The sequence below is a fragment of the Sinohyriopsis cumingii genome, chromosome 14 (genome assembly GCF_028554795.1).
Source record: "Sinohyriopsis cumingii isolate HCF-2022 chromosome 14, ASM2855479v2, whole genome shotgun sequence".
NCBI classification, from domain to species: Eukaryota; Metazoa; Mollusca; class Bivalvia; order Unionida; family Unionidae; genus Sinohyriopsis; species Sinohyriopsis cumingii.
Window position 1 is genome coordinate 29,092,323 of NC_142974.1, and position 27,859 is coordinate 29,120,181.

The window sequence follows — 27,859 nt, forward strand, 5'->3', positions numbered from 1 at the left end:
TCCTTGTTTTACATGAAGCAAACATATCTTGTATTGACTGAAATAATAACCAAACTACCCCAATCAAACGATGAAGTCCATATATTAAATGACCAGTCTATTACTTTATACATGCAATTAGAATTGTATATGCATTTTCAAACTTGTGACTGGGTCATTACTGCTTAAGGACTAAACATGTGTTTCATATTTAAGTTTAAATTCAATGTTTCTGTTTTGATTTTTAAAACAGAAGTGGATGTCATCAGGAACTGAACTGATTATAACTGAGAAGATTACTTTTCAAGTTTAAATGGTAGAATGCATTACATTTTACAAATTGTGTCACTCATGACAGAGGTGACATGTGAGTGATCTGTAAAGGCACATTACACCACTCAGCCAATCATGGACCCCACCAATTTTGTAGCATTTAATTTAATAATTACTCTTTAATAAAATAAATAAAATTAATTATGAAAACAACATATAATAAATCACATCGTAGTGTAAAAAATAAATTGTTAGGAAGAATGTTGTAAAATAAACTTAAGTGTCTATCAGTGTAACATCATTGTTTATGTCAGTGGTTTTCAATCATTTTAGGCAACAATCATAAAAAATATTTGTTTATGATCATAATGATCTCATTTGAAATTTTGATATACTTTGTGAATTAAACGAAATCTTGTCACCAATCTTCAACTCTCCAGAACGTCCTCGTATCAGGACCAGGGGATTGGGAACCAAGCTTTTCATGATTGATTTTACGTCATAAAGCTGAAGTCTTTACTTGGTGATGTGAATGGTCAAAATGTGTCTTCTTAAAATAAAAAAGTGCACTGGGGTATAGTTTTCCCCCTTTTTTCCCCCATTTTCAAATGTGCAAACTCTTTATGCTGATGCATATGCAGGCCAAGAACACACACACACACACACACAGATATATAGTTTGTGCAACTGATATTTACATGCTGTCACAGGTACATCCTAACACAGATGATAACTTCTTAAGCCTACTATGTTAAATACAATTCTACAGTAAAATGTTGTCATTCGAGTACTGAAAGATTTTTATCTATACTAAAACATAAATTCAAGAAAATTTGACAATGTTTTCTAATTCTAAGATGTCTTTCAATGAATGTTACAAAACTGCAATGCTTGCCCTGTACCCAACATGACCACTCTTTGGGTTGTGAAGAATCAGCCATCCACTGTATGCATTGCTATGCTTGGTTAAGCAAATTTTCTTGCCTGGGCTGGATAACAAAAAAAAGAAGAACGATGAATGCTTAACATAATGAAATGGAAATTGAAAGTCTTTCTGATGACTGTAAATATTGACTGTCTCTCCTATAAAGTCTTCCATCATGGTGACAACAATACATCACAGATAAGTAAATAATGTGAAATCAATTAATTGTGTTGGTATATGTTTTCTGTTTTGGAGAGAAAAAGCATTTCTACGGTCATAAATTCATGGGTTGTCAAAGACATCCAGTTGATTTCAAAGAAGGATTATCATTCATTGACATCTGTACGTTCCTGGTTGTAGCAACCAATTGTAATTGAACTTTTCATAAATCTGACCTTTGACATTTTCCTGTTGCCTTAGGAGCTGGAAACGGTGATGACATCACCTGGTCAAATAGTTGCTGCAAGGACACCATGTCTGCAAAGCATTTTTGTTCTTGCACATAATGGTTTAGGAAGTTTTACAGACAGACGGATGGGCATATAGAAGGTATCAAAATATATATGATCTTCATTTTGCTGAAGGAGTTACTTATAACACTAGTAACCACTATAAATTGTTTATTTTGCTAACAAACAGCTGAATTATTGAACTTCACTACCTTCTATTGTACCGTATTTAACAACCTATAAAACGATACTTTTTGACCAGAAAATCTTAGCTTGGTCTCATACTCCGAATCGACTGATATAAGGATTATGTGATCTGAATTACTTTATCATATTTTTCCTATGGAAAATAATTCTCCAGGAGTAAAAAAAAGAAAATATAACATTATCCATATGTTATAAGTTATGGTGTAAAATTATAACAGACGTATATATGTATGTATGCATGTATGTTTGTATTCATAAATACCATTGTAAATGTTATTAATAAAGTTCACCATACTAATCATGTTGTAAGTAATGTGTGTGTGTGTGTGTGTGTGTGTGTGTGTGTGTGTGTGTGTTCATAAATACCATTGCAAATGTTATTAATAATGTTCATCATAATAATCATGTTCTTCTTATAAGCAATGTAAAGTATGAATATGTAGATATGTATGCATGTCATAAAATCCATTTATACCATTGTAAATGTTATTAAATATGATTGAAGATACTACCACTAGTAATAATAATAAATTATTATTATTATTATTATTATTATTATTATTGTGTAGCATATTTTCACATCTGAATACAGTTTGTGGTCTTTTTACAATTTATTTATCATTCACTCTATCTCACATTTCTGACATGACGTCTCTCTCTCTGTGTCTATCTCCTAAATTTCTGCCGTAATGACACAGTTCCCACCCAAGCATCAGTAAATTCCCAGTGATCTATGCCTCGCTAGACGGTTTTCACGCGTTACTCTTGCCTCGTGGTGATGCTGCTTTACACGCATGCGTGGTTAATTCAAATCTGAGGTCAACAGCCGATGAATACACAGGTGTTCTTTTCTAACAGGGATTTATACTAAAAAAGTGTGTTCTAAAGGATTTAACGCTATGGATCATTATACTTACCATCTGGATACAAAGGTTAGTCTAAATAAATTTATTCAATAATAGCGCACGGTCCGATCATCCGAAGTCACAGGTTCTCGACACGAGCTTGATGTTAAGACAAAAATAATAATCTAAAGGAAAAAAATCATACAGAGTGACAAATATACCCTAGATTACCCCCATGACCCGTTCTGACATAGGACCCTCTCTATCATAAAATCATACAGAGTGACAAAAATACCCTAAATTACCCCCATGACTCGTTCTGACATAGGATCCTCTCTATCATAATATATCGCGTCGAGCACCTGTGTCCAAAGTTACATAGCACGGACGTCTCAGCACGTGTGGTGCAGCATAACGTTGGTCTCCTCCGCCAGTGAAACAAAAAAAAAGGTGGAGAACAACTTGCTGGTCTAGGATCCCACAGTGAGTATTTTAAACAATTACATGATCGTCAGTATTAAAAATTAACATAGATCAGATGTAAAAGCAGCAAGCACCAGTAATAGATGTTGTTTGTAATGTATGTTGTTTAAATTTAATTACATATATGTGCATTAGATTTTACAAGTTAGAAGATGAATAACCATGACAAGACATATTCCATCACAATTTTCTTCTTGCACCTAATGATCAGATAATCTGTATGTCCCACTAAATGAGACAGACAGACAGACACAGAGATGTCTTCACGATTGTAAATCTGTATTATTCACTTACCTGATGACTGATTTTACTTGTGTACAAGTGCAGTACCATATTCCATAATCAATTAATACCTATAAGTTAAGCGATTCCTTCTAATTTTTGTAGCCACTTCCATTATTAAGAGAATCACATGACTTTGTAGTGGTATTTACATGCTATTTAAATATGCTATGGCTGTATTTAGTCATTCCATGATAACACCTGTTTAAAGTCAAGAGTATGCAGACCAAATCACATTAGTGAAGCTACTGATAGGGAAATGAGGCTACCCAAGGGTATTATGAATACCATACCATATAGTCAAAGCAAATGCCAGGTGGTTACTATTGTAACTTAATCAGCCAGTGACAGTTTTGAACTTGCAGACAGAACCAACAGCAATTTAAAGTACATCTAGCATGAGCAAAGATAAAAACAGTTGCCACCTAAGTACAGGAAGAGCACATGCACTTTATACAAAATCTTAATTGTTGGGAATGAAGAGGTCGTTATACTTGCAAAGAAAATTAGACAGCATGCAAAATGGTCATTCTTGGGATTTAATCTAATGGAGACTATATTGATCACTGACATAACCGTTGTGAAAATTTAAACTCTGTAACTCAGTAACCTTTCCAGTCAGGATCATTAAATGTAACTAAAAGTACCTAATTTATTTCACAAGAAGTATTTTAAATGTATTGTGTGCTTTTAGCTACATATAATAACACTGAGCCGAAAATTTATTGAGTTACAAATAGGATAAAACTTGCTGTGTGGAATTAAATTATAATAACTTCCAGTTTCATAAATATTAAAAGTATCACTGTTTGCTGTTTGAGATAACCAGCAATATGGACATCAGCATCATTAATACTAAAATGCATTTTCCAGGGGGTGTAGGATTCGATCACAGATACAGAGAGAAGGATGCATATGTATTCCATCACATTTTTCTTTTTGCACCTTGTGATAAAAATCAAATATGGTCTGATATGAGAGAGAGAGAGAGAGAGAGAGAGAGAGAGAGAGAGAGAGAGAGGGTGAGCGAGAGAGAGAGAAAGTTCAGCTCTTTGTGGATTTTTTTTTGTTCTTTTTTTTAAAAGTTATTGTGGCCATGTTGCTGAAGCTTTTGTCAAAGAGAGAAAACATTAATAAATGAAACAGTAAATGTAAACTATGAAAGTACATACCATACTCCTTCAGGCATAACAAAATTTGTCATGATGTGTGGAACAAAGTCAAAAACACAATCCATGGTGTTGATTTCGCCTTGTCTTATACTCAGCATCGACTTATATATGGAAGAAGGATGGATAATCTGCCAATTTTGCTGATTCAACTTATATTCCACATCGATTTATAGGCCGGCAAATACAGTACTCATAATGATGAATTTCATAAGAATGTCATTTTGAACTATTTGCTGATCAAACTTCCTCTATGTATTCATAGCTGGAAAACAGACAGCAGGAACAAGTGTCATATATGTCATGGATTTGGCATATGTGCCCCAAAGTTGTGTGTGTGTGTGTGACATGGATTTTTAACATAGCGTTAGCAATTTTTCAGTTATGTTGCTACAATGTCTGCAGTGTGGCAGCTTATAGCAGTGTCTAGCACTGGAGCATCATGCCACAGACAAGCAGCAGCATTTTACACCCAGGCACACTATCCTGACACCAGGCTGACCAGTCCTAACACTAACTACTTAATGCTGTGTGCCTAGCGAGGCAGCTTTTAATACCATTTTTTATGTCTTTGGTATGATTTGGCTGGGGTTCAACACTGCGACCACCCACATCCTAAAGTTGTTGTCGGAGGTGTGGGTAGAGAACTGTTATGACTGGTGTATTGTGGGAATGGTCAGAATATGCTGTATTACCGTATATATTCGCCTATAAGCCAAATAATTTAGGAAAAAATAAAGGCCTGGAAGATGTTGTTGTGATTTGGATTTTTAACGTAGCTTTAACAATTTTTCAGTCATATCGCTACGATGTCTGCAATGTGGCAGTTTATAGTGATGTCTAGCACTGGGGCATCATGCCGCAGACATGTAGCATGATGTACCACCCAGTCACATTATCCTGACACCGGGACGACCAGTCCTAACACTAATCTCTTAATGCTGAGTGCCAAGCGAGGCAGCTGTTAGTACCATATTTGTAAGTCTTTGGTATGACTCGGCCGGGGATTGAAACCACGACCTCCCACATCCGAGGCAGATGCTCTAACCACTAGGCCATCGGAGCGGTAAAGGCCTGGAAGAAGGGTCAGAATATGCTGTGTTGGGCAAATTGATTTGTGCTTATGAAATAGTTAGCACTATTTAGCTTTATAATTATATAATCTTCAATTGCTGCATTTTGAAAATTGTCTGTCAAATTATTAATCAATGCTGCTATTGATATACTAAAATTTGATGGAGCCACGACACATGTATAATAAAGTATGTATATTTTGATAGCAAATCCTTTTTTTGGTTTTATCAAACAGTAACTAGCTACAATGTGCTTGAAATTAGACTTGTATAAAAGCACTGCATTGGCCCACACAGAGTAAGCTCACAATACCACACCCACAACAAGATTGATGTTTCAAGATAATCTCACTTATAATAAGCTGTATTCTTTATGGCTTTCCAATACTGCATTATCATGGGTACTGTATCATGTACTAAACTATAAGGCAGCTTCACTATAAGGTTGTATGCCTTATGGTACTCAATGATACCATTATAATGAGTACTGTATCAAGTACTTCATTACAAGGTAGTCTCACTACATGGCAGTATACTATATGCCTCTCATGTACTTCATTAAGCCACTCACAATATAAGGCAGTATACTCTATATCATTCATTGACAGCATTGTCATGGGCACTCTATCATGTACTACATTATAAAGCAACCTCACTATAAGGCTGCAAGCCTTATGGCTTTCATGGCCACCATTACAATGAGTAATGTATCAATTACTTCATTACAAGGCAGTCACACTACATGGCAGTATACTTAATGGCTCCCATGGACATCATTATACTGAATACTGTAGATACTATGGTTTTATTAACTCCGAGTAATTTATGTTATTCAGTATAATTTCTTTATGGATAATACAGTTGTTAAAGATGTATTTATAAATGATGATAATAAATAGATAGTCTTTTTTATTATCCTAATGTGATAATTTCAATATAATCATGCTAGTGTATACACTTGTCACTCAACTCTTAACAAGTTCACCTTCTACATTTGCGAAGGAATTTGTATGGCAGTTGAGGTTTAGGCAGTCTGAAGGAATCAAAATATATCTAAGTTTCATTACAGTAAAATAGTTTCTTGACAGAATCAAATGTGGCTTAAAATGCAAATACTGCCTATGAAATTTATCTGTAATCACCATATTTGAATATGGTATGTACATATGCAGTTTACGCTGTTGATGTACACCTGGGTATATGTTCTGAATATGGTATGCAATATGTACAGTGTATGATATTGATATATACCTGGGTAGTTGTTCTGAAGATGCTATGTATATGTACAGTGTATGATGTTGATATATGCCTGGGTAGATGTTCTGAATATAGAATGCAGTATGTACAGTGTGTGATATTGATATATGCCTGGGTAGATGTTCTGAATATGGTATGCATATGTACAGTGTATGATGTTGATATATGCCTGGGTAGATGTTCTGAATATGGTATGCATATGTACAGTGTATGATGTTGATATATGCCTGGGTAGATGTTCTGAATATGGTATGCATATGTACAGTGTATGATGTTGATATATGCCTGGGTAGATGTTCTGAAGATGGTATGCATATGTACAGTGTATGATACTGATATATGCCTGGGCAGATATTCTGAGTATTGAATGCACATGTGCAGTGTATGACGGTAATGTATGTTGATTAAGATTTACAAAAGAATAGTCACTGAAATTTGTTTTAAAGTCATAGTGGACCTGGATGTGAACCTGATTCACAAATCTAAGCATAATGATGTGGTACACAATACTGTATGTTCAATAAATTATTTGCTATAAATTAAAAGTGATGCGCCAAGTTTAAACATAATATTTAGTAAGTAAATGCTGAATAAAATATCTTTCATATTAAAATAGACTTTTTGTTTGTTGAAAAAATAATGGTGCACTTCCCCATTCTGAATGCCAACCAGGAGTTTGAGCCTTTAACGTAATAGCTGTCACTGGGATGATTGTAAATTGGGTATGTGCATTTGTTGTTCCAATTACAGAAGGTATGTACATGGCTGGATGGTCCTTTTCTCTATAATAACCAAACTATGTCTCAGGAGCTAAGCCCTTTGGCAGTTTAGGGCAAGTGGGTGTTAGGTATGGGCCATGGGGGCCAGTGTGGCAAAGAAGGATGAATACAAATGTATTTGTATGCCAGCAACTGTAAATATATATATATATATATGATAGGGTGGGCATATCAATAGTTTGAAAATTATGACTCAGCTGATAAGGCCTTGGGGTTAATGTCAGCTCTATCAATTTGTAGTCAATATATATTTGGATCTAGTGTGAAGATCTCAATAGTTTATATGTTATACCACAGGGAATGAGATCCTAATGGACAGTGAATAACCTGAGGATATGGTCAAAAGATCCCAGTCATATGTGTGTTAACACTTGGACCATTGAAACCACCCATGAAATCTCAGATATGAAAAACAATCAACTCAGAAGATTTTAAAGCAAATGCAAATTCATGTATATTCTTCACTCCTGCCCCATAAGAATCAAAATTCTAATACTGTTGGTACAGTCTACCCACAGTGGACTATTATTGACCCAAATTCCATTTTGAATTAACAATATAGGAATATTTAAAAGACATAACACATGTAAATATGGACTGTGTAACAATAAACCCTGCAACCGGAGGGATAACAAATGTGGCTGTAACTTAGACCTATGAAACTGACCTTCAAGTGAGACATCAGAAAAATGTATTCAAAACACCATCTATTTTATTTCAACCTAATATTTATTTTCACTGACTCACTGGATTACTATTTATGAGAGAATAAACAATATATGGACAGTTCTCCCTTATTACTGTGTTAATGGAATCATAGGCAATAACCAAAAAAGTAGTTCAATGTGTGTATAGACAAGCAATATCAGTTATACTCTAAAGCTCACAATAGCACTCAAATTCTACAACTATGCAAAGAATTATCCTAAATGTGTTTTCATTACTCTGGTGATATTGCATTGAATGCATTATCTATTAATTCTTAAAGCTTCTCAAAGCATGCAAGAATTTAAATATAAATACAAATGTGTCATAAAAGGATATCTGATATGTACATGTATACAGTAGGGTTTAATTCGGCAGAATACAACTTTTGTTTATTTAAGTGTCATATCTTCATTAAATAAATTATTTTTCTTCTTCTGCTAAGTTATATGCCAAGGTAATAATGCAGATACAGTAGTTACAGATGGTATGTGGTACATGGACAGTGTAAAATAACAGACATTACCACAACATAATAATAAACCTGAAATTGTATGGTAGGAATATAGATATCTACTACCTTATCCACAAATTGTCAAATTTATAGGTTGGGAAATCAGTTGGTATTTTGGAAGGCTGTAAACAAAATAAAAAAAATATGGTTAATACATTAGAAACATTACTGACTTTGCTGTTAAATCAAACTTGCATTAATTTTTAAATAAAAAATTACTGAGGTAATACATACTGATGCAATGAAATACCTCTGGTTGAAGCATATGATTTAGTACTGTACAAAGCTTTTCATTTCCTATGTTCAAATATTGATAATTATTTATTTACTGTATATATTACCAGGTGTATAATAAAGTAACATCATTTCTTGGTGTTGAACAATAACATTATATATTAAATGTATAATAAAGTAATAAAATAGTTCTTGGTATTTAACAATAACATCATACCATTTTTAACACTGCTCCACCTCTATCTTATAACAGGAATTACTTGTCTGGCTCTAAATTTCATACATAAAAGAAATAATGTACCAGGTTGATGTCTTAACTGGAACTTTTACCAAATTAGAGCCAAACATACAAGAGAAGACTTCCTGAAAATTAGTTTTGTTTATATAACTAATTAAGGTAATAAACAAGAGTCCCGACTTATGCATCAGAAGGACAAGAAATAATAAGATTTTCATGACGGCTGCCATTTTATATAATTTATGACCAAGGAGACACTGTAAGAAAGTATTTTGTTCACTGTCTTATCTAAAAATGACTTTTGTTCATAAGAAATAGTGAAGACTTTCAATATGTCTGCCATGATGGCAATTTTAGAGGTCAGCACCATTTTCAGTCATGACCAGCAAGAGATAAAAAGAAGACTACTGGTGAAAAATTGATGTCGTTATGACTTTGAATCTAGGAGGAATAACATAAACAAGGTAATCATTTAGAGAAAACCCAATGTACATATCATGAGTAGCTATATTTTCAAGATGGCAGCTGTGGTGGACATATCAAATATCTGATCAGCACCATTTTCATTTAAAACAACAAGACCTTGGGAAGAACATGTATTCAAAGCTTCAAAGCAATCCTCCATGTAGCTTAGGGACAGTAGAGATTACACAACTGTGCTAATGGATAGCTCCTCTGGTCTCTTGCGCACACAAAACTCTCTAATCTCAAAGCTCTTAGAGGAATCTATATTCCAAAATAAATGTGTACGTATCCAGTGGATATATAACAAAAACAAGAAAATTCAGACTTACTAAAGAAAAATTCTATCTGAATATCACTTACACCTTTCATCTTTTCAACTGCCCATTGAGTTTGACTGCTTCTCCAAGGGAGTGGAAACCAACACATGGATACAAACCAGTCTTGCTTGAACTGATCTCAAACTCAAACACCTGGATTGAAAATAAGAAAAAAAACTTAATGGTACCCTCAGGTGTGATTGGAAAGACTAAAGTGACAACTTAGAAATATATTTATTCTAATTATATAACCACTTAATCTACATGGTTGACATGGTTTTTTATACACATGCCACAGTTACCCTATTTACATAACCACTTAATCAACATGGTTGACAACAGAATGCTGTCATATAACTTTGTTTTCATACTTGGAATAATGAGTATACGATTGTCAGAAGAACTTAAGTATCTTGCTGTTGTGTACACATGGGTGAGGTCAGATAGGAATGTTGGATTGTGCGACAGTGAAATGTAGCACAGAGAACAAATTTTGTATTTGATTCTGGATCAAATGGATAGCCAGTGTAGGGTACAGAGCAACGGGGAGGTGTGCTCTGATCATGGTACTCGAAGTATGATCCAAGCAGCTGTGTTTTGAACTTTTTGAAGTTTCTGGAGCAGATATTGAGATGAACCAGACAGAATTGAGTTACAATAGTCCAGTCTTGAAAGCACTGATGAACACACAAGTGTTTTAGAGGCATCAGCTGATGCGTCTCAGCTCAAGATATGCAGCCTTGCATATGTTCATGACATGTTGGTGCAAAGTGAGAGTACTGTCCAGAGTAACACCTAGGTTTCATACTGATTGTATGAATTTAATGTTGGTGTTGTTGATATTTATTGTTTCAGGTAAAGGATGTGAATGAGAAAGTCTTTGTGTTGTGATCAGAATCGCCACAGTTTTATTATCATTCATCTGCAGCTTGTTACATGTCATTTATGATTACACATCAGAAATGTACCTCTCTATACCTTGGATGGTAGCATCAACTTCAGTTGGGTGGCTAGATTTGTATATTTGGGTGTCATCATCATAGAATTGGTGAGACACTGCATGATGATCTATGACACTTGAGAGTGACTGAGTGTACATAATAAAGAGAACAGGTCCAAAAACAGACCCCTGTGGAACATCACAACATACATCAACTGGGCTGGAGTGTATTCCATTTGCAGATACAATCTGTGTCCTGTTGACCTAGTAGGGCTTGAACCACAGTAAGGCTGTATCATGAATGCCAAATACATGCTGGAGATGGTGAAGTAATATATCATGGTCTACTGTGCCAAATGCTGCAGACAAATTAAGAAGGGTGACAACTATTATCATTCCGATATCCAACGCAGAGAGAATGTCCATAATTACTTTTAGAAGAGTAGTTTCAGTACTCACGTGGCAAGAGCGATATAGCAGATTGTACATTGCTAAAAAGACTGCTTGAATTTAGATGAGATACAAGCTGGGATAGAACAACCTTTTCTAAGATTTTTTATATGAATGGGAGATTAGAAACTGGGCAGTAGTTCTTTAAATCATTATGGTCTAGTGTTAGTTTCTTCAGCAGTGCCTTTACAATGGCAGTTTTGAAAAATGATGAGAATTCCCTGCATGAGAGAGAGGTATTAATAACATTAGTTAGTGAAGGCAATTCTGGATCTAAGCAATCAAGCGGCAGTGATGTTGGAATTGGATCAAGTTCACATGACTTTGGTGCACTCTTCATCAGGATTGTACGTACAAAATCCATAGAGACAGGTTCAAATGCTGCTAATGGTTGCTGCTCAAATTCTGTATCCCAACTGTATGGTGATGACGAGTCAATTGAAATTGTGGTGTCAAGCTTACCTCTAATGATTTGTACTTTGTCATGGAAGAAATTTGCAAACATGTCTGGAAGGTCAACTGGAGAGAAGGTAGTTGGAAGTCATGTAGATTTGTTCCTTGACATTAGTTTTTTAGTAATCTTGAAGAGCTCTTTGCAGCTGGAACTTTTCATGATCTTAGTAGTATAGTGGGCTGATTTCGCTGCATGGACTATATTTATGATATTCTTCTTAGCGGCTTCATAGATTTGCTTATGAATAGTGAGTCTGGTGGAAAGCCAAAGCCTCTTATATTTACAGAAGTCTCTTTTAGCAGTGCAAAGCTGGTCCCTAACACTGCTATACCATGGAGAACACTTTTAAATTGATACTCTGCACTTGGTAGCTGGGCCATAGGTAGCTACTTAGATAAAAACATATATGTAGCTGGCTTCAATCAAAACCCATGTGTAGCTGACTAGAACAAAACCCATAGGTAACTACTTAGATAAAATCATATGAGAAGCTAGCTTAGATTAAAACCCAAGTTTAGCTGACTTAGATTAAAACCCAGAGGTAGCTGGCTTAGAACAAAACCCATGTGTAGCTGACTTAGAGTAAAACCTATGTGCAGCTGACATAGATCAAAGCCCATAGGTAGCTGACTTAGATAAAAACCCATGTGTAGCTGACTTAGATCAAAATCCATGTGTAGCTGACTTATATCAAAACCAATAGGTAACTGACTTAGATCAAAACCTATGTGTAGCTGTATTATAACAAAACCCATAGGCAGCAGACTTAGAACAAAACGTAAAGTTAGCTGGCTTAGATCAAAACACATAGGTAGCTGGCTCAGATCAAAACCCATGTGTAGCTGACTTATATCAAAACCCATAGATAGCTACTTAGAACAAAACCCTTAGGTAGCTACTTAGATAAAAACGTGTAGCTCGCTTAGATCAAAACCCATGTGTAGCTGACAAAGAACAGTACCCATAGGTAGCTGGCAGAAAACAAAACCCATACAAATCTGGCTTAGAACAAAACCTATATCAAGCTGGCTTAGAACAAAACCCATAGGTAGCAGGCTTAGATATAAACCTATGTGTAGCTGACTTAGACCAAAACCCATAGGTAGCTGGCTGAGAAAAAAACCCATAGGTAGCTGGCTGAGAACAAAACCCATAGGTAGGAGGCTTAGATAAAAACCCATGCGTAGCTGACTTAGACCAAAACCCATATCTGCTGGCTTAGAACAAAACCATAGGTAGCTGGCTTAGATCAAAATCCATGTGTAGCTGACTAAGATCAAAACCAATGTGTAGCTGGCTTAGAACAAAACACATAGTTAGCTAACTTAGAACAAAACCCACAGGTAGCTACCTAGATAAAAATATATATACAGCTGACATAGATCAAAGCCCATGTATAGCTGACTTAGATCAAAACCCATAGATAACTGACTAAGAACAAAACACATAGTTAGCTAACTTAGAACAAAACCCATAGGTAGCTACTTAGAACAAAACCCATAGATAACAGACTAAGAACAAAACACATAGTTAGCCGACTTAGAACAAAACCCATAGGTAGCTACTTAATAAAAACATATATACAGCTGGCTTAGATCATATCCCATGGGAAGCTACTTAGAACAAAACTCAAAGGTAGCTACTTAGAACAAAACCCATAGGTAGCTGACTTAGATCAAAACCCATGTATAGTGTAGCTGACTTAGATCAAAACCCATGTATAGTGTAGCTGACTTAAATAAACACCCATAGTTGGTTTAGATCAAAAACCATGTGAAACTGACTTAGAACAAAACCCATAGGAAGCTGACTTAGATCAAAACCCATGTATAGTGTAGCTGACTTAGATCAAAACCAATAGGTAGCTAAATTAGATCAAAACCCATTGGTAATTGGCTTAGAAAAAAAAAACATAGGTAGCTGCATTAGAGCAAAACCCATAGGTAGCTGACTTAGAACAAAAGCAAAAGGTAGCTGTCTTAGATCAAAACCCAGAGATAGCTACTTACAAAAAAAAACTATAGGTAGCTACTTAGATAAAACATATATGCAGCTGGCTTAGATCAAAACACATGTGTAGCTGACTTAGAATAAAACCCATATAAAGCAAGCTTAGAACAAAACCCATAGACAGCTGGCTTAGATGAAAACCCATGTGTAGCTGACTTAGATCAAAGCCCATAGGTAGCTGACTTAGATAAAAACCCATGTGTAGCTGACTTATATCAAAACCCAAGTGTAGCTGGATCAGATCAAAACCCACTGGTAACTGGCTTAGAACAAAACCCACAGGCATCTGGCTTAGATCCAAACACATGTGTAGCTGACTTAGAATAAAACCTATGTGTAGCTGACATTGATCAAAATCCATAGGTAATTGTCTTAGATAAAAACCCATGTCAAGCTGACTTAGATCAAAACCGATAGGTAACTTACTTAGAACAAAACCCATAGGTAGCTACATAGAACAAAACCCATCGCTAGGTGACTTAAATCAAAACCCATGTGTAGCTGACTTAGATCAAATCCCATGTGTAGCTGAATTAGAACAATACCCATATGTAGCTAGCTTAGATCAAAACCCATAGGTAGCTGACTCAGATCAAAACACATAGGTAGCTACTGAGATCAAACATAGATGTAGCTGACTTACATCAAAACCCATGTGTAGCTGACTTACATCAAAACCCATGTGTAGCTGACTTGGATCAAAACCCATTGGTAACTGGCTTAGAACAAAGCCCATAGGTAGCTGACTCAGATCAAAACACATAGGTAGCTACTGAGATCAAACATAGATGTAGCTGACTTACATCAAAACCCATGTGTAGCTGACTTACATCAAAACCCATGTGTAGCTGACTTGGATCAAAACCCATTGGTAACTGGCTTAGAACAAAACCCATAGGTAGCTGACTTCCCGTACGAAATAATTAGGCAGATTCCACCTGGAACTTAAGCAGACTCCAGGCGGAATCTGCCTAAAATGTTAAAAATCAGGTTACTACAAAGGCGGACATGGAAAATTTGAAAAGTCAAAGATGAATCCATCTAAGAGTCCGTCTAACTCTAAGATGGACTTTTGTCAAATTCCTGCTATAAATACATCTTTAGGCGTAATTTTGGACTTGGTTGATTTTCCATCCACCATCTAGGTGGAATTAGGAACTTAGTCACTGGCATCTATTATATGAAAGGAGTAATCAGGACTTAGTTTATTTTCTAACCAACATCTAGGCGGAATGAAGAACTTAGTCATTTACATCAGTTAAAGAAGGCATAATTAGGACTTGGCTTCTGTGTCTGTAAAGTTAAATGACTGAAAATATAGTGATATTTTGTGATTGTAATATCACTGACAGTTCAATAAAAATATCAATAAGATATAATAAAATTTATTGTTTCTGGTACAATTTGAATGATTTTCAGCAGCATTTAAAATTATTTCCTGTTTCTGATAGCTGTAAATTTTTATTGTTTATTTTGGACACAATATTTTTAATAACTTCTTACCACAGCTTTCCTTGTTAAATTTCTTTTTCAAATTTGTTGTTGTTGTTGTATTTTTATTTAACTTCAATTGGATTTAACTGCCCTCAAACAAGTTTTCATCTTGTTTTCTGTTTTAAAACATAATTTCACTTTTCTCCTGACCTGAATTTCCTCGATATGGACCCATTTTTTAATCTTGTCTCCGAAACTCTTTTTTAAATAATGCTCTATCCGGTCCCATTCCACAACGAGCTTTCAAATAAGTATTTGTTCCGTTTATTGTTTAGCAGAGGATCGTTGTATAAAGCTTTCTGATTGGTCAATATTTTGTAATTGGCCAATGAATCGTCGCGTAACAGAAACTGATTGGAAAGAGCATGTTTACTCAGCATGGTGATTCGAATTTTCGAGCGGGACGAGAGATTGAATAACCATTTGAAAAATGTGCGGCAATGAGAATACCCTAAACGCAAATTTGATGGGAACATAACTGGTCAGTCTGTATGAAAACTGAACGCCAGGACAAGCATTTTGCTTTTTGTGCTATAAAAGAGCTTTACAGTAGCGGCTAACGTGCTAAATAGGACATGGAATTGAATCGGGACGATTTCGAAGTAATATACAACTCCAAACTGATTAACTTCAGAATTTAAGGAGGGACAACGTGTAGATCACTGGTGGGAATTGTTGCCAGATATCCATGTCTATCAAAGATAGTCATATCTTTGCGGAGTTTTCTTGGCCGAAAAGTAGAATCTACTTTCAATCTCGTGAGGCATTATTGTGTATATTATCAAAATATTCTTGGTGTGTTGGAATTCAGTGTAAAATAAGAGTTATTATATCATGATAAACGTTTTTCGCGGATGCTTTTGGTACAAGGACTAATTCGAGAGACCACAACAGCATCATAGTTTGTGCAATCAAAAATCCAGTCTACAGTACAAATGACATAAGGCAGGCTCCTAGCTTTTCTTCTTCTCATAATCAAATTGTCTCAAATGGATGCTTTTCTGTAATTTTGCATTATTTTCACGGCGGAAATTTTCAATACAGATTAATATTTAATATTTTATATATGTTTATGTGTTCACAGATGCCTTTGCATATGTTCCAGACTTGATACTTTGATTTTTAAAACCACTTATTTATTTAGTGTCAGATACTTCATATCATGTTATATATACTGTATATGTTGTACATCACAGAGAGAAGGCCTCAAGGTAGATTAGTTATGTAACTAATTGAATTACCTTCTCTAAATAAAGTCATTATTATTATTATTGTTTTTATTAGTATTAACTCCCATTTCTCTTGCCTTGGATGTCATATAATTATAACATCAGTATAATTGTTTTCATGCACACTTAAATATCACCTTGGTTAATAAAGTCCTGTTTAATTCATATCCATTATTTCTTTGAAATGTCTGAAACACTAACAAAAACTTCAGTAAAATACTATATAATGATCGAAATTTTAGTGAAATCTTACAGAAGTTGTAGTCATTTTCTTTGTGAAACCTCACAAATATTTCAAAGACATTTGAGTGAGACCTCAACATAATTTCAATGGAAGTTTTTGGTCAAAATATGTGTGAAATCTCACCAAACTTTAAAGTGAAATGAATATTACTAAGTGATGCCATGTTGGATTAAATTTTGTATGCAAGAAAGAAAATGGCATTGCCCCTTAGGACAAGTAAAACCTAAATCTTATTTGATAATGTCTGTCAAAATAAAATTTATGATCCATTTTAAATATTACTGTGAATATTTATCATTGATTCCCAATAATATCTAAAAAAATCATTAGGCAGTTTAATACATAATAGAAATGTGAAGTATATTTTTTATGGTTTAGGCAGAAAATGCTTAAGAAAACCCATATGAAATCTGCCTTGACATTTTCATTATTGGATGGGGTTTCTGCAGGTATTTCCATGTAATTAGGCAGAAATAAAGATTCCGCCTAGTAACAGTAATTTCAAGTAATATTCCACCTTGAATCTGCCTAAAAGTGATAATAAGGGGAATCTAGGCTAAATAAGCGGAATAAACAGATTCTGCCTGGTAGACGGAATAAACAGATTCCACCTAGTAGGCGGAATAAAGTAATTCCGCCTAGTAGGCTGAATAAACAAGTTCCACCTAGTAATAGATGGACTAATTTACATATTTCGGGCTGTATTCCACCCTGAATCCACCCTGAACCCACCTAAAATTTATAATAAGTGGAATCTAGGCTTTAAGTAAAATCCGCTTTAAAATTCCACCTGGAATCTGGTTAAAGTCAGGGTGGAAGTTTTCGTACAGGTTAGATCAAAGACCACAGGTAGCTGGCTCAGATCAAACACCATGTGTAGCTGACTTAGAACAAAACCCATAGGTAGCTGACTTAGATAAAAACCCATGTCAAGCTGACTTAGAACAAAACCCGTAGGTAGCTGACTTAGATAAAACCACACGTGTAGCTGACCTAGATCAAAACCCAAAGGCAGCTGACTTAGGTGGCGCTCTACAGTTTCATATTTTGAATAGGGTTAGGATTTTAAAGAAGAAGAATTTCCCTGCTTTCCTCACTGGTTATACTGGCTATTTAAAAAGGACCTTACATATCTTAGGTATAATTAAAAGAACCTTTACTTCCCTTTATTTTGATGTATGATTGATGGGTGTACTATGGGTTATAGAGTATACAGCTTGGCCTTACTTTAAATGTGAACCTTTCAAAAAAGTGCTAGCTCTACTTGGTCATTTTCACTTCCTGAACTTCAGAGGTAAATTGTATAAAAAAGAGCTGATAACTTTTTTTTACATTTTACATATTTGGTAATTCATTCATTGTACTTTCAGAAGCTGGTATTGTCTAGTCTGGCAAAATTCGTTTAATAGCTGCTATGTATAGTGTACTTTAGACTAATTCAGGCTGATTTTTTAACAAAAGGGAACAGTCATTTTAGTTAGCAGTGTGCTTAAATCATGTAAAATTTCCAAAAGTACAAAATCCAAAATAAATATAATCCACATTACATTAATGTAGCATAGAGGTATGCCAACATTCTCTCCACTGTGCATGTTTTAAATGCAAACTACTTCACCTTACATACGTCACTCTCTCAAAAGTACATATTATCTGGTGAGCACCCCCTTAGATCAAAACCCATAGGTAGCTGACTTAAAACAAAACCCATAGGTAGATACTTAGAACAAAACCCATAGCTAGCTGACATAGTTCAAAACCCATGTGTAGCTGACTTAGATCAAAACCCATAGGTAGCCGACTCAGATAAAAACCCATAGGTAACTGACTTAGAACAAAACCAATCTGTAGTTGACTTAGACCAAAACCCATACGTATCTACTTAGAACAAAACCAATGTGCAGCTGACTTAGAACAAAACCCTTTGATAGCTGGCTCAGATCAAAATTGTTATTTAGTTGGCTTAGATCAAAACCCATGTGTAGCTGACTTAGATCAAAACCCATCGGAAGCCGACTTAGATCAAAACCCATAGGTAGCTGACTTAGAGGAAAACGACAAAGGTAGCTACTTAGAATAAAACCCATAGGTAGCTGACTTAGATCAAAACCCATGTGTTGCTGACTTTAAAAAAAACCCATAGGTAACTGACTAAGAATAAAACACATGGTTAGCTGACTCAGAAAACAACCCATAGGTAGCTACTAAGAACAAAACCAAAAGGTAGCTAATTAGAACAAAACCCATAGGTAGCTTACTTAGATCAAAACCCATGTGTTGTGTGGCTGACTTAGATAAAAACCCATAGGCAGCTGCCTTAGAACAAAACCCATAGGTAGCTACTGAGATAAAAAGATATATGTAGCTGACTTAAAACATATATGTGGCTGGCTTAGATCAAAACTCATGTGTAACTGACTTAGATCAAAACACATAGGTAGCTGACTTAAAACAAAACCCATAGTTATCTACTTAGATAAAAAAATATATGTAGCTGGCTTAGAACAAAACCCTTAGGCAGCTACTTAGATAAAAACATATATTTCGCTGGCTTAGATCAAAACCCATGTGTAGCTGACTTAGATCAAAACCCATGTGTAACTGACTTAAAACAAAACACATATGTAGCTACTTAGATAAAAACATATATGTAGCTGGCTTAGATGAAAACCCATGTGTAGCTGACTTAACAAAACCTACGAGTAGATGACTTAGATCAAAGCCCATAAGTAGCTGACTTAAATGAAAACCCATGTGTAGCTGAATTAGAACAATACCCATAGGTAGCTACTTAGATATAAACATATACGTAGCTGGATTATGTCAAAACCCATGTGTAGGTGACTTACACCAAAAGCAATATGCAGTTGGTTCAGATCAAAACCCATGTGTAGCTGACTGAGAACAAAACCCATAGGCAGCTGGCTGAGAACAAAACCCATGTGTACCTGGCTTACAGCAAAAGCAATAGGCAGCTGGCTTAGATAAAATCCCGTGTGTAGCTGACTGAGAACAAAACCCATAGGCAGCTGACTGAGAACAAAACCCATAGGCAGATGGCGGATATCAAAACCCATGTGTAGCTGGCTTACAGCAAAAGCAATAGGCAGCTGGCTTAGATAAAAAACCATGTGTGGCTAACTGAGAACAACACCCATAGGCAGGTGGCTGAGAACAAGACCCATGTGTAGCTGACTTACAGCAAAAGCAATAGGCAGCTGACTTAGATAAAAGCCCATGTGTAGCTGGCTTAGAACAAAACATATTGGTAGCTACTAAGATAAAAACATATATGTAGCTGGCTTAGATCAAATGCCATGTCTAGCTGACTTAGAACAAAACCCATGTGTAGCTGACTTAGAACAAAACCCAAAGGTAGCTACTTAGAATAAAACCCATAGGTATCTACTTAGATAAAAACATATATGTTGCTGGCTTAGATTAAAACCCATAGGTAGCCAACTTAGATCAAAACCCATGTGTAGCTAAACTAGAACAAAACCCATGTGTAGCCGACTTAGAATAAATCCCATAGGTAGCTGACTTAGATCAAAACCCATAGGTAGCTACTTAGATAAAAACATATATTTCGCTGGCTTAGATCAAAATCCATGTGTAGCTGACTTAGAACAAAACCCATAAGCAGCTGGCTCAGATCCAAACACATGTATAGCTAACTTAGATCAAAACCCATAGATAGCTGACTTAGATAAAAACCCATGTGTAGCTGACTTAGATCAAAACCCATAGGTGGCTGACTTAGATCAAAACCCATGTGTAGCTAACCTAGATCAAAACCCATTGGTAGCCAACTTAGATCAAACCCATGTGTAGCTAACTTAGATCAAAACCCATAGGTAGCTAACTTAGATCAAAAGGATCCTATGATAATCAATGCACTCACACTGAGTAAAAACAACGAATAAAATTTCATCGGGTCTTGAATAATATTTATGGGACCACATTTTGTTGGATGTTCTCTATCCAGAGTGAAACACTGCAGAATATAAAATGTTGCTAATATTTACCTGATGCGACTTTAATGGGGACAAAATTTTGATGAGGTAGGTTGATCATGTTTTAAGAAAAGGGAACAATAAGGTCCTTGTAGATTTAATTTCTTTGGAAATCAACAATGTAAAAATCAAGAAAAAAAAAAGATAAATGTCAAATGCAATTTTCTGATTGAGCAGGATATAAGTAAAACGAAGAGAACAGATTCATAATATTGTCATTTATCTCCCTTGAACAATAAACCATTAACCTTTTTTCCATTCTTCGTAAACCAACCCCTTTTCGTCTGTACATCAATCCCCACTTTCATGACATGACCCACAGCAACAGTCTCCCTTGTGTGATGATGAATAAGACCTATCTCCATAAATATCCTGAAAATTTAAGAAATTTGAAAATTGAATTTTTAAATACAAACAAACCTTATTCTAACCTGCTTCTGTTTACAAATATATGAATTTAACATAACAAAATCCTGGCAAAGCCTGCATCAATCTACAAATATGTACCTAGCAAAAGAACCTTAGCAGAACCAGCTTCTGTCAATACATATCTACCTACCACAAACAAACTTACTTTCTGGCCAGACTGAACACCCCACATATCCTAATGGATATATAAAACGTCAGACCTTCTAAAGAATTTCTTCCATGATAACAACAAGAAGCCATGACAATAAATTTATCAAAATGCAAAGGTTGATCGTATTATGAGATAAACATATATTTGTAAACATTTGTAAACGAAAATTAAAATAAAATTATTTTGGTCCAGTTGACTTTGAATTTAGCTTGAAACAATACTATAGCAGAAGGGTTAAAACTAAAACACTTCAATATTGATGTTTTGTAGAATTTGGACAAATGTTTCCTTGGTCATTCAGAGGTGTATGCGCATGTCCAAATAAAAAGATATGCAGAGGGGGTCATGATGAAATTAGGTGTGGTTCATGTTGAAGCATATGCCTATCATTGGATAAATATGGTCCCTTAATTTATGTCAATTTGTACATTAAATTGATTGTGACCTTCACAATATTTGCCCTGGACACAATGGCCTTGGAATTTTTAAAAGTTGTCTTAACATTCAAAAGGCAATGCTGATCTTAATCATCATTATCTGGATGAGATTTAATGCATCAACAATTTATCTGGCTATTTATGTTCAATGGATACATGGAACAAAAAGAAAAGAACTGATATTCTGCAGTATAGATAAACAGTTTTCTGCATTGAAAAAAATAAATGTCTGCAGCTTGATGCCCCAGTGGTCGGCCCGGTGTCAGGATAATGTGACTGGGTGGTACATCATGCTACATGTATGCGGCATGATCCACCAGTGCTAGACATCACTATAAACTGCCACATTGCAGACATCATAGCGATATGACTGAAAAATTGTTAAAGCTACATTAAAAATCAAATTCACATCACAACACATCCATCATCAGTGGTATGTTACGTATATGTATATATGTATGTGTGTGTGTGTTTTACCCTCCATCATCCGCATGGTAGCCAATACTACAAGGGTCCCATCCTGGTTGTCGATTTGGGCAATAATTCTGGGGAACCAGTCCAATAGCTATCTCTATCATTGGCCCTTTTGCCAAAATAGCTGTGATAAAGGAAAGAAAAAAGATTAACAACATATGAGCAATAATAAAGGGTATAATGGAGAAGGGGTAAAAGATGTAGCAAGCAACTTCGACAACACTGGTCATTCATTTAAGTCTGTTCCTTTGGTCAGTGTTGGTTATACAAGATTTATGCATAAGAGTGTTAGGGCTGGAGTAACAATATATATATATATCATCCACAACATTTCTGTACATGTACATGTGACTGGAACTTTGCTGATCTGCATTTGAGAATAATTTTGAAGAGATAAAATGTAAATATTGTTAACAGTATAAAATAAATGCAAATTTTAACTAACCAGCCACTCAATGGAGATAACCATACCCACTAATTAGCATAACATTTTCTTGAAATTCAGCGATGTTCCTTCTTTAAAATTTACATACATGCCAACCCACAAGAGGTAAAAGCATAATTTTTCCTATTATAAGTGGCAAAAAAGTGTAATTTGGGCATAAAAATGTATAAGCTATATATTACTGACCAGAATCACAACACGTATGAAAAAGATAAACTTTTACAACTAACCTGGTTCTGCAGCTGGTCAAAATTCTTGACACAAATGGAAAAATCCATATGGATTAGATGGATAATAATTTTTAAAAAAGCATTTTTTCTAATGACGTTGTTCGTTATTCTGTTTAAATAATATTTTTTTTCAAAATGTTCAAAATATGAAAGATCGTTCCAACTGGTTACAACAATCATCATGTGTATGCGAAAAAATCTGTATTTCGTCACTGCTTTTTGTTTTCTTTATGAGTCTCGTTCTCATAGTGGTGTTTTAATATTATCCCCAAATAAGGAGTCCACAGAGCAGGGAACTAGACTAACTGTTGGTACACCACCAAACAAGATTCCTTTTTTCAAAAGCACGTGATATTTATTTTGTGAGGCAATCATCTACGTCAAAACTCAATTTTTGTATTTTTCAATTAGTACAGTATTGATGTTGTGATTTCATTGGAAGTAATAATAAAACTTATTATCATCCTTGAGGATATCTCTGAGCACCAGTTTAACAGTTCTCTGAAACTCACTTGCCCACAGTGATCCATGTCTGTGAAATCAAGCTCTTTTCTTTACAAAGTATTCATTTCGCGTGGCTGCCTTTTTATCTCTGATCATTTACGTTTGTAGGATTTTCGTGCCTTTAAACTTTTCTTCTATTCCACCTCTTTTATTTGAATCAAAAGACATAATTAACTTTATAATACAAAGGAGGCCAGATTTTAATTCAGTGCAACAATACAACAAATACTTCCGGAACTCAGTTATCAAAACACAGTTGGCACTAAATTAGGTTCTCAGAGAAATGCTCTCGGACATAGCTGTCATGGTAGATTGACGCATTTTACATTTAATTGCAAGAGGACACATTGCATTTATGATGATTACACTTAAAAGGAACTAAAAGATAGAACTAGAACACAAATTTCAGATAATACAAAAATTATTTAATTTGTATTTATTTGTTAACCCGAGCAATACATCAATGTTTCTGTGACCAATTTTGATCGTTATTTTATTAAGGTCAACAAATAGGGATCGCTTTTTGGGTATTTTCTGGTTTTAACAAATGGGATCCATGCATGACCCCGCATTATAAGTGGGTTCGCGAGTTATCGGGGCACGAATTAGCAAGGGAGTGGTGTATCTAGTTAAGTGGGGGCAGATTTTGTAAAAACTTAGTACATTATTTTGGACTTTCTCAAAAATATTGTTTCAGGTACTGGTATTAGTCTGAATGTAAGCACTGCAGTTTGAACATTTTCTGTTTGCTGATCAAGAATTATTTAACATGCCATTTCCTGGAGTCTGGACAATTTTCTCATATTTGCAAAAGTTGTTTTCCCCCAAACTGTATTACAGTAGATGAGATGCAGTTGAATGTAACTTTTGTAAAACAAATCTGTAATATAATGGAACGAAGGCCTTGATTTTCTTTAGGAGACAAAGAAAAGAATTTATTTTCTTTGAAATATAATTTATATGATGAGAACACTACAAGTTATTATCTACAAATATTTCCAGAATTCTATCTAAACATGTCATTTTCACATCAGTGTTATCAAAGAGAACAAGCTGTATATCAGTTTGCAATCTTGCTCTTTCTGCCATGTAGTTATCAACAAGACTTTTGTCTGTATTGAGGATCATATTATTTTCAGTGCACCATATCTGATGTCTGTAGAGAGTAGTTTGAAAGTTTTTTCAACTTCAGCTTGGTTACTCTGAACATCAAACAAAGCAGTGTCATAAGCATACATGACAGCTGATGAGACTGCATCTCCTACTTTTTGAGGAAGTTCATTTATGAACAAAACCAATAACAAGGGCCCCAAAACAAAGCCTTGTAGCACCCCACAACTTTTCTTTTTAGCTTTGGATAGGTGTCCATTTAATGTTACCTGGGGAGACCAATTGCTCAAGTAGATGTGAACCACTTTAAAAGCAACTGCACTACACTGATAGATTTTCACTAAGAATTTCATGATCTACTAAGTCGAAAGCATTTCGAAAATCATAGTACCAACTAACTTTCATTCATCAAAGGCTTTCAGCCACTAGTTTGAGATGGTGAGTGATGTTAACAGGTTTTCCCACAATACAATCATAAGAAACTGCTCCTGGTGCAACTTATGATCATAATATAAAACAAAATAATCATTTGAAAAAACTAACAAACTTACCAAATATTTTCAACTTTGACTTCAATAATTTCACAATATTTATTGTCACACAAATTTGTTCTCCAATAATATTGGTGCTTAAGTTATTCCATGTGCATGCCAGTGTTCAAAATCATAATTAAGTCACAATAATTTCTTAATTTTTGCAGCAAAAATATTATACTTTTCTCTTTTAATAATAAATCTGTAAAATAAACACCCAAGTACATCAACTATATACAAATAATCCAATACATTAACTTATCTTTTTCTCCAATGGACACAACCTTTTGATATGCCAGTCGAGCTCTTTTTGCGTCTTTGGCAAAGATTTATTTAGCCTTTCTTTTTGACTGACTTTTTTTGCTCAATGTGCAATCATTTCTTTTCCTTCTGAATGAGAGCTTTTTTCCTTTTAAGTTGGCGCTTGTATTGGTGACATGTATTGTGCATATTCTGACAGAGAGCTATATCTGTTCTCATGCAAGAAATATTTCTTCTTATGGTAATTAACTGCACTTTTTCCTGATGTCTTCTGAGCTTCTGAGTTTCAATTTTTCTGCATGCAGCTTCTTTTGTAGGTGCTGTTCCAAACACTTCCAACCACAGTTACTTTAGAGAAGTTTTCAGATCACATAATGTCAGTCCTAAATTTCTGTTGACTTTTCACTCCAGCCATTCCCATTTCCATGTGTTAATTAAACTTTTATGTAAACTTCTCGTGTCATGGTCTCTCTCAACAAGTTGGGACTCCATCTTTTGCAAGCATGCTTTTTCATTCCATTGCCATCAGTTTCCATCACACAAAGGTTCATTGGATGAATTTAAACTCTTGACCAATCAGAATACTTTTATGAAAGTCGTGTTTTAACTAATATATGGAACAAATAAGTTACAAGGATCATTGCAGATTGGGACTGAACACACCATTTTTTAAGAAATATTGAATTCAAGCTGGGAGAAAAATGGTTTTATTTTTTAAATAAATGACTTTTGTAAATGGTTTTTATTTATTAAAGTCCTGCCTCCAGTAGGTGTAGGTGACATTTTAATTAATCAAAATTACATTGAATATCATAATGTATGCTTATCTAAGAATGTCATTGGAAAGAAAATGTAAACAAAATTATGACCTCTTATTAAATGATGACATTTCATAATGTTGATTAAAATTGCCAGGTCCTATCTACCTAATGGTACTGTGACAGACATACTGAATGTCAGAATGGCTCTTTTTTCAACATAACCAAATAGAAAACACAAGAAGTCTTTTAGCCAAAGCTATCAGTTATATGATTATCCACCCAGGAGTGTAGTAAAAAAATGTTTCATGATGGTCACTTTGGTGTCCACACTGGCCATCAAATCAGCCCAATTTTCAGCTGGGACCAACTTAAGAGATCAAAAGAAATATTTTAGTGAAAGAACTTGTTGGTTATAAGAAGTGCTATGGTGAAAACCTCATATCAATATGACTTTCCATTCAATAGGAGTAATGATAACAAGATTTTGAATATAGCATAAAGCAGCTGTGTCAATGATAGTAAACATCAGATTAGCTCCATTTTCATTTAGGTACAATGAAACATCTTCAAAAGTCTTTTGTGAAAAAACCATATTGAAATGATAATCCATTCAGAGGAAAGGTGAAAACAATATTTTCAAGATGACCACTGTTGTGGCCAGATTGGCATCATTTGTATGTAGGTCCAACTAGACCTTATAAGAAGATAAGAGTTTGTTGATAAGTTGATGATAAGAGTTTGAAGATGGCCGCTGTGGCAGCCATAATGGATGTCTGAGAGGCAGTATGCTCACAAAGGACCAATCTGACCATGGGACGAATGTTTGTAATTTTCACCACAATCCTCCAAGTACAATAAAATAAGTGCTGATAATAAACTTGTGCTAACATATGGATGGACAATGGTATATGACCAGGGGAGTTAAAAAGGGACTACCAGTACTTACTAATGGAACACTTGCTGTTCTCTTTGGTCAAGGGTTTTGGAGCAATAAACTGGCCCACAGGTATAGCTTTAGATTGTGTGTCATAACTGAAAAATAAAACTTAAACTTAGGAATAAATATGGGATTCTACTTGTGCATTCCAGTTTACTTGTATTTAAACCTATATAATTCATTCTTTCCCAAAGATAATAAAATAAACAGGAATAAAAGTAAATAAAATTCTGTCAAGTTTGAGCACATCACAAGTTTCGAAGCAGCCATTGTGCAGCCATACGGGTGTAATATTGGCACCACTTTTACACATGAGCAATTAGATATCATTATAAACCTTTTGGAGATATCCTGATGTAAATATAGTCATTTTGATCCTACAAAATATCATAGGAAGTCTTAAGTAGAAATATTCAATATTTGCAAAATGGCCACCATGGCAGGCATATATAATGCCAGATCTGTCCCATTTTAATTTTAAACCAATTAATATTATAAAAGGTGTTTTTCCTCGAAGAGAAGAGATAATGTTTTCAAGGTAGCAGCCATACTGGGTGTC

At 34.9% G+C, this 27,859-nt stretch overlaps 1 protein-coding gene across 1 annotated transcript in view; it reads left to right on the forward strand.

Moving 5' to 3' along the window:
* Positions 1 to 3,145: 3,145 nt before the first annotated feature.
* LOC149783494 (uncharacterized) overlaps positions 3,146 to 27,859 on the forward strand; it is a 178,520-nt gene continuing 153,806 nt past the window's right edge. Inside the window, exon 1 of the mRNA XM_089931748.1 lies at positions 3,146 to 3,161. Within this exon, the coding sequence (XP_089787874.1) occupies position 3,161 (1 nt within the window). The 5' untranslated portion in view covers positions 3,146 to 3,160. The remainder of the gene's footprint in view (positions 3,162 to 27,859) is intronic.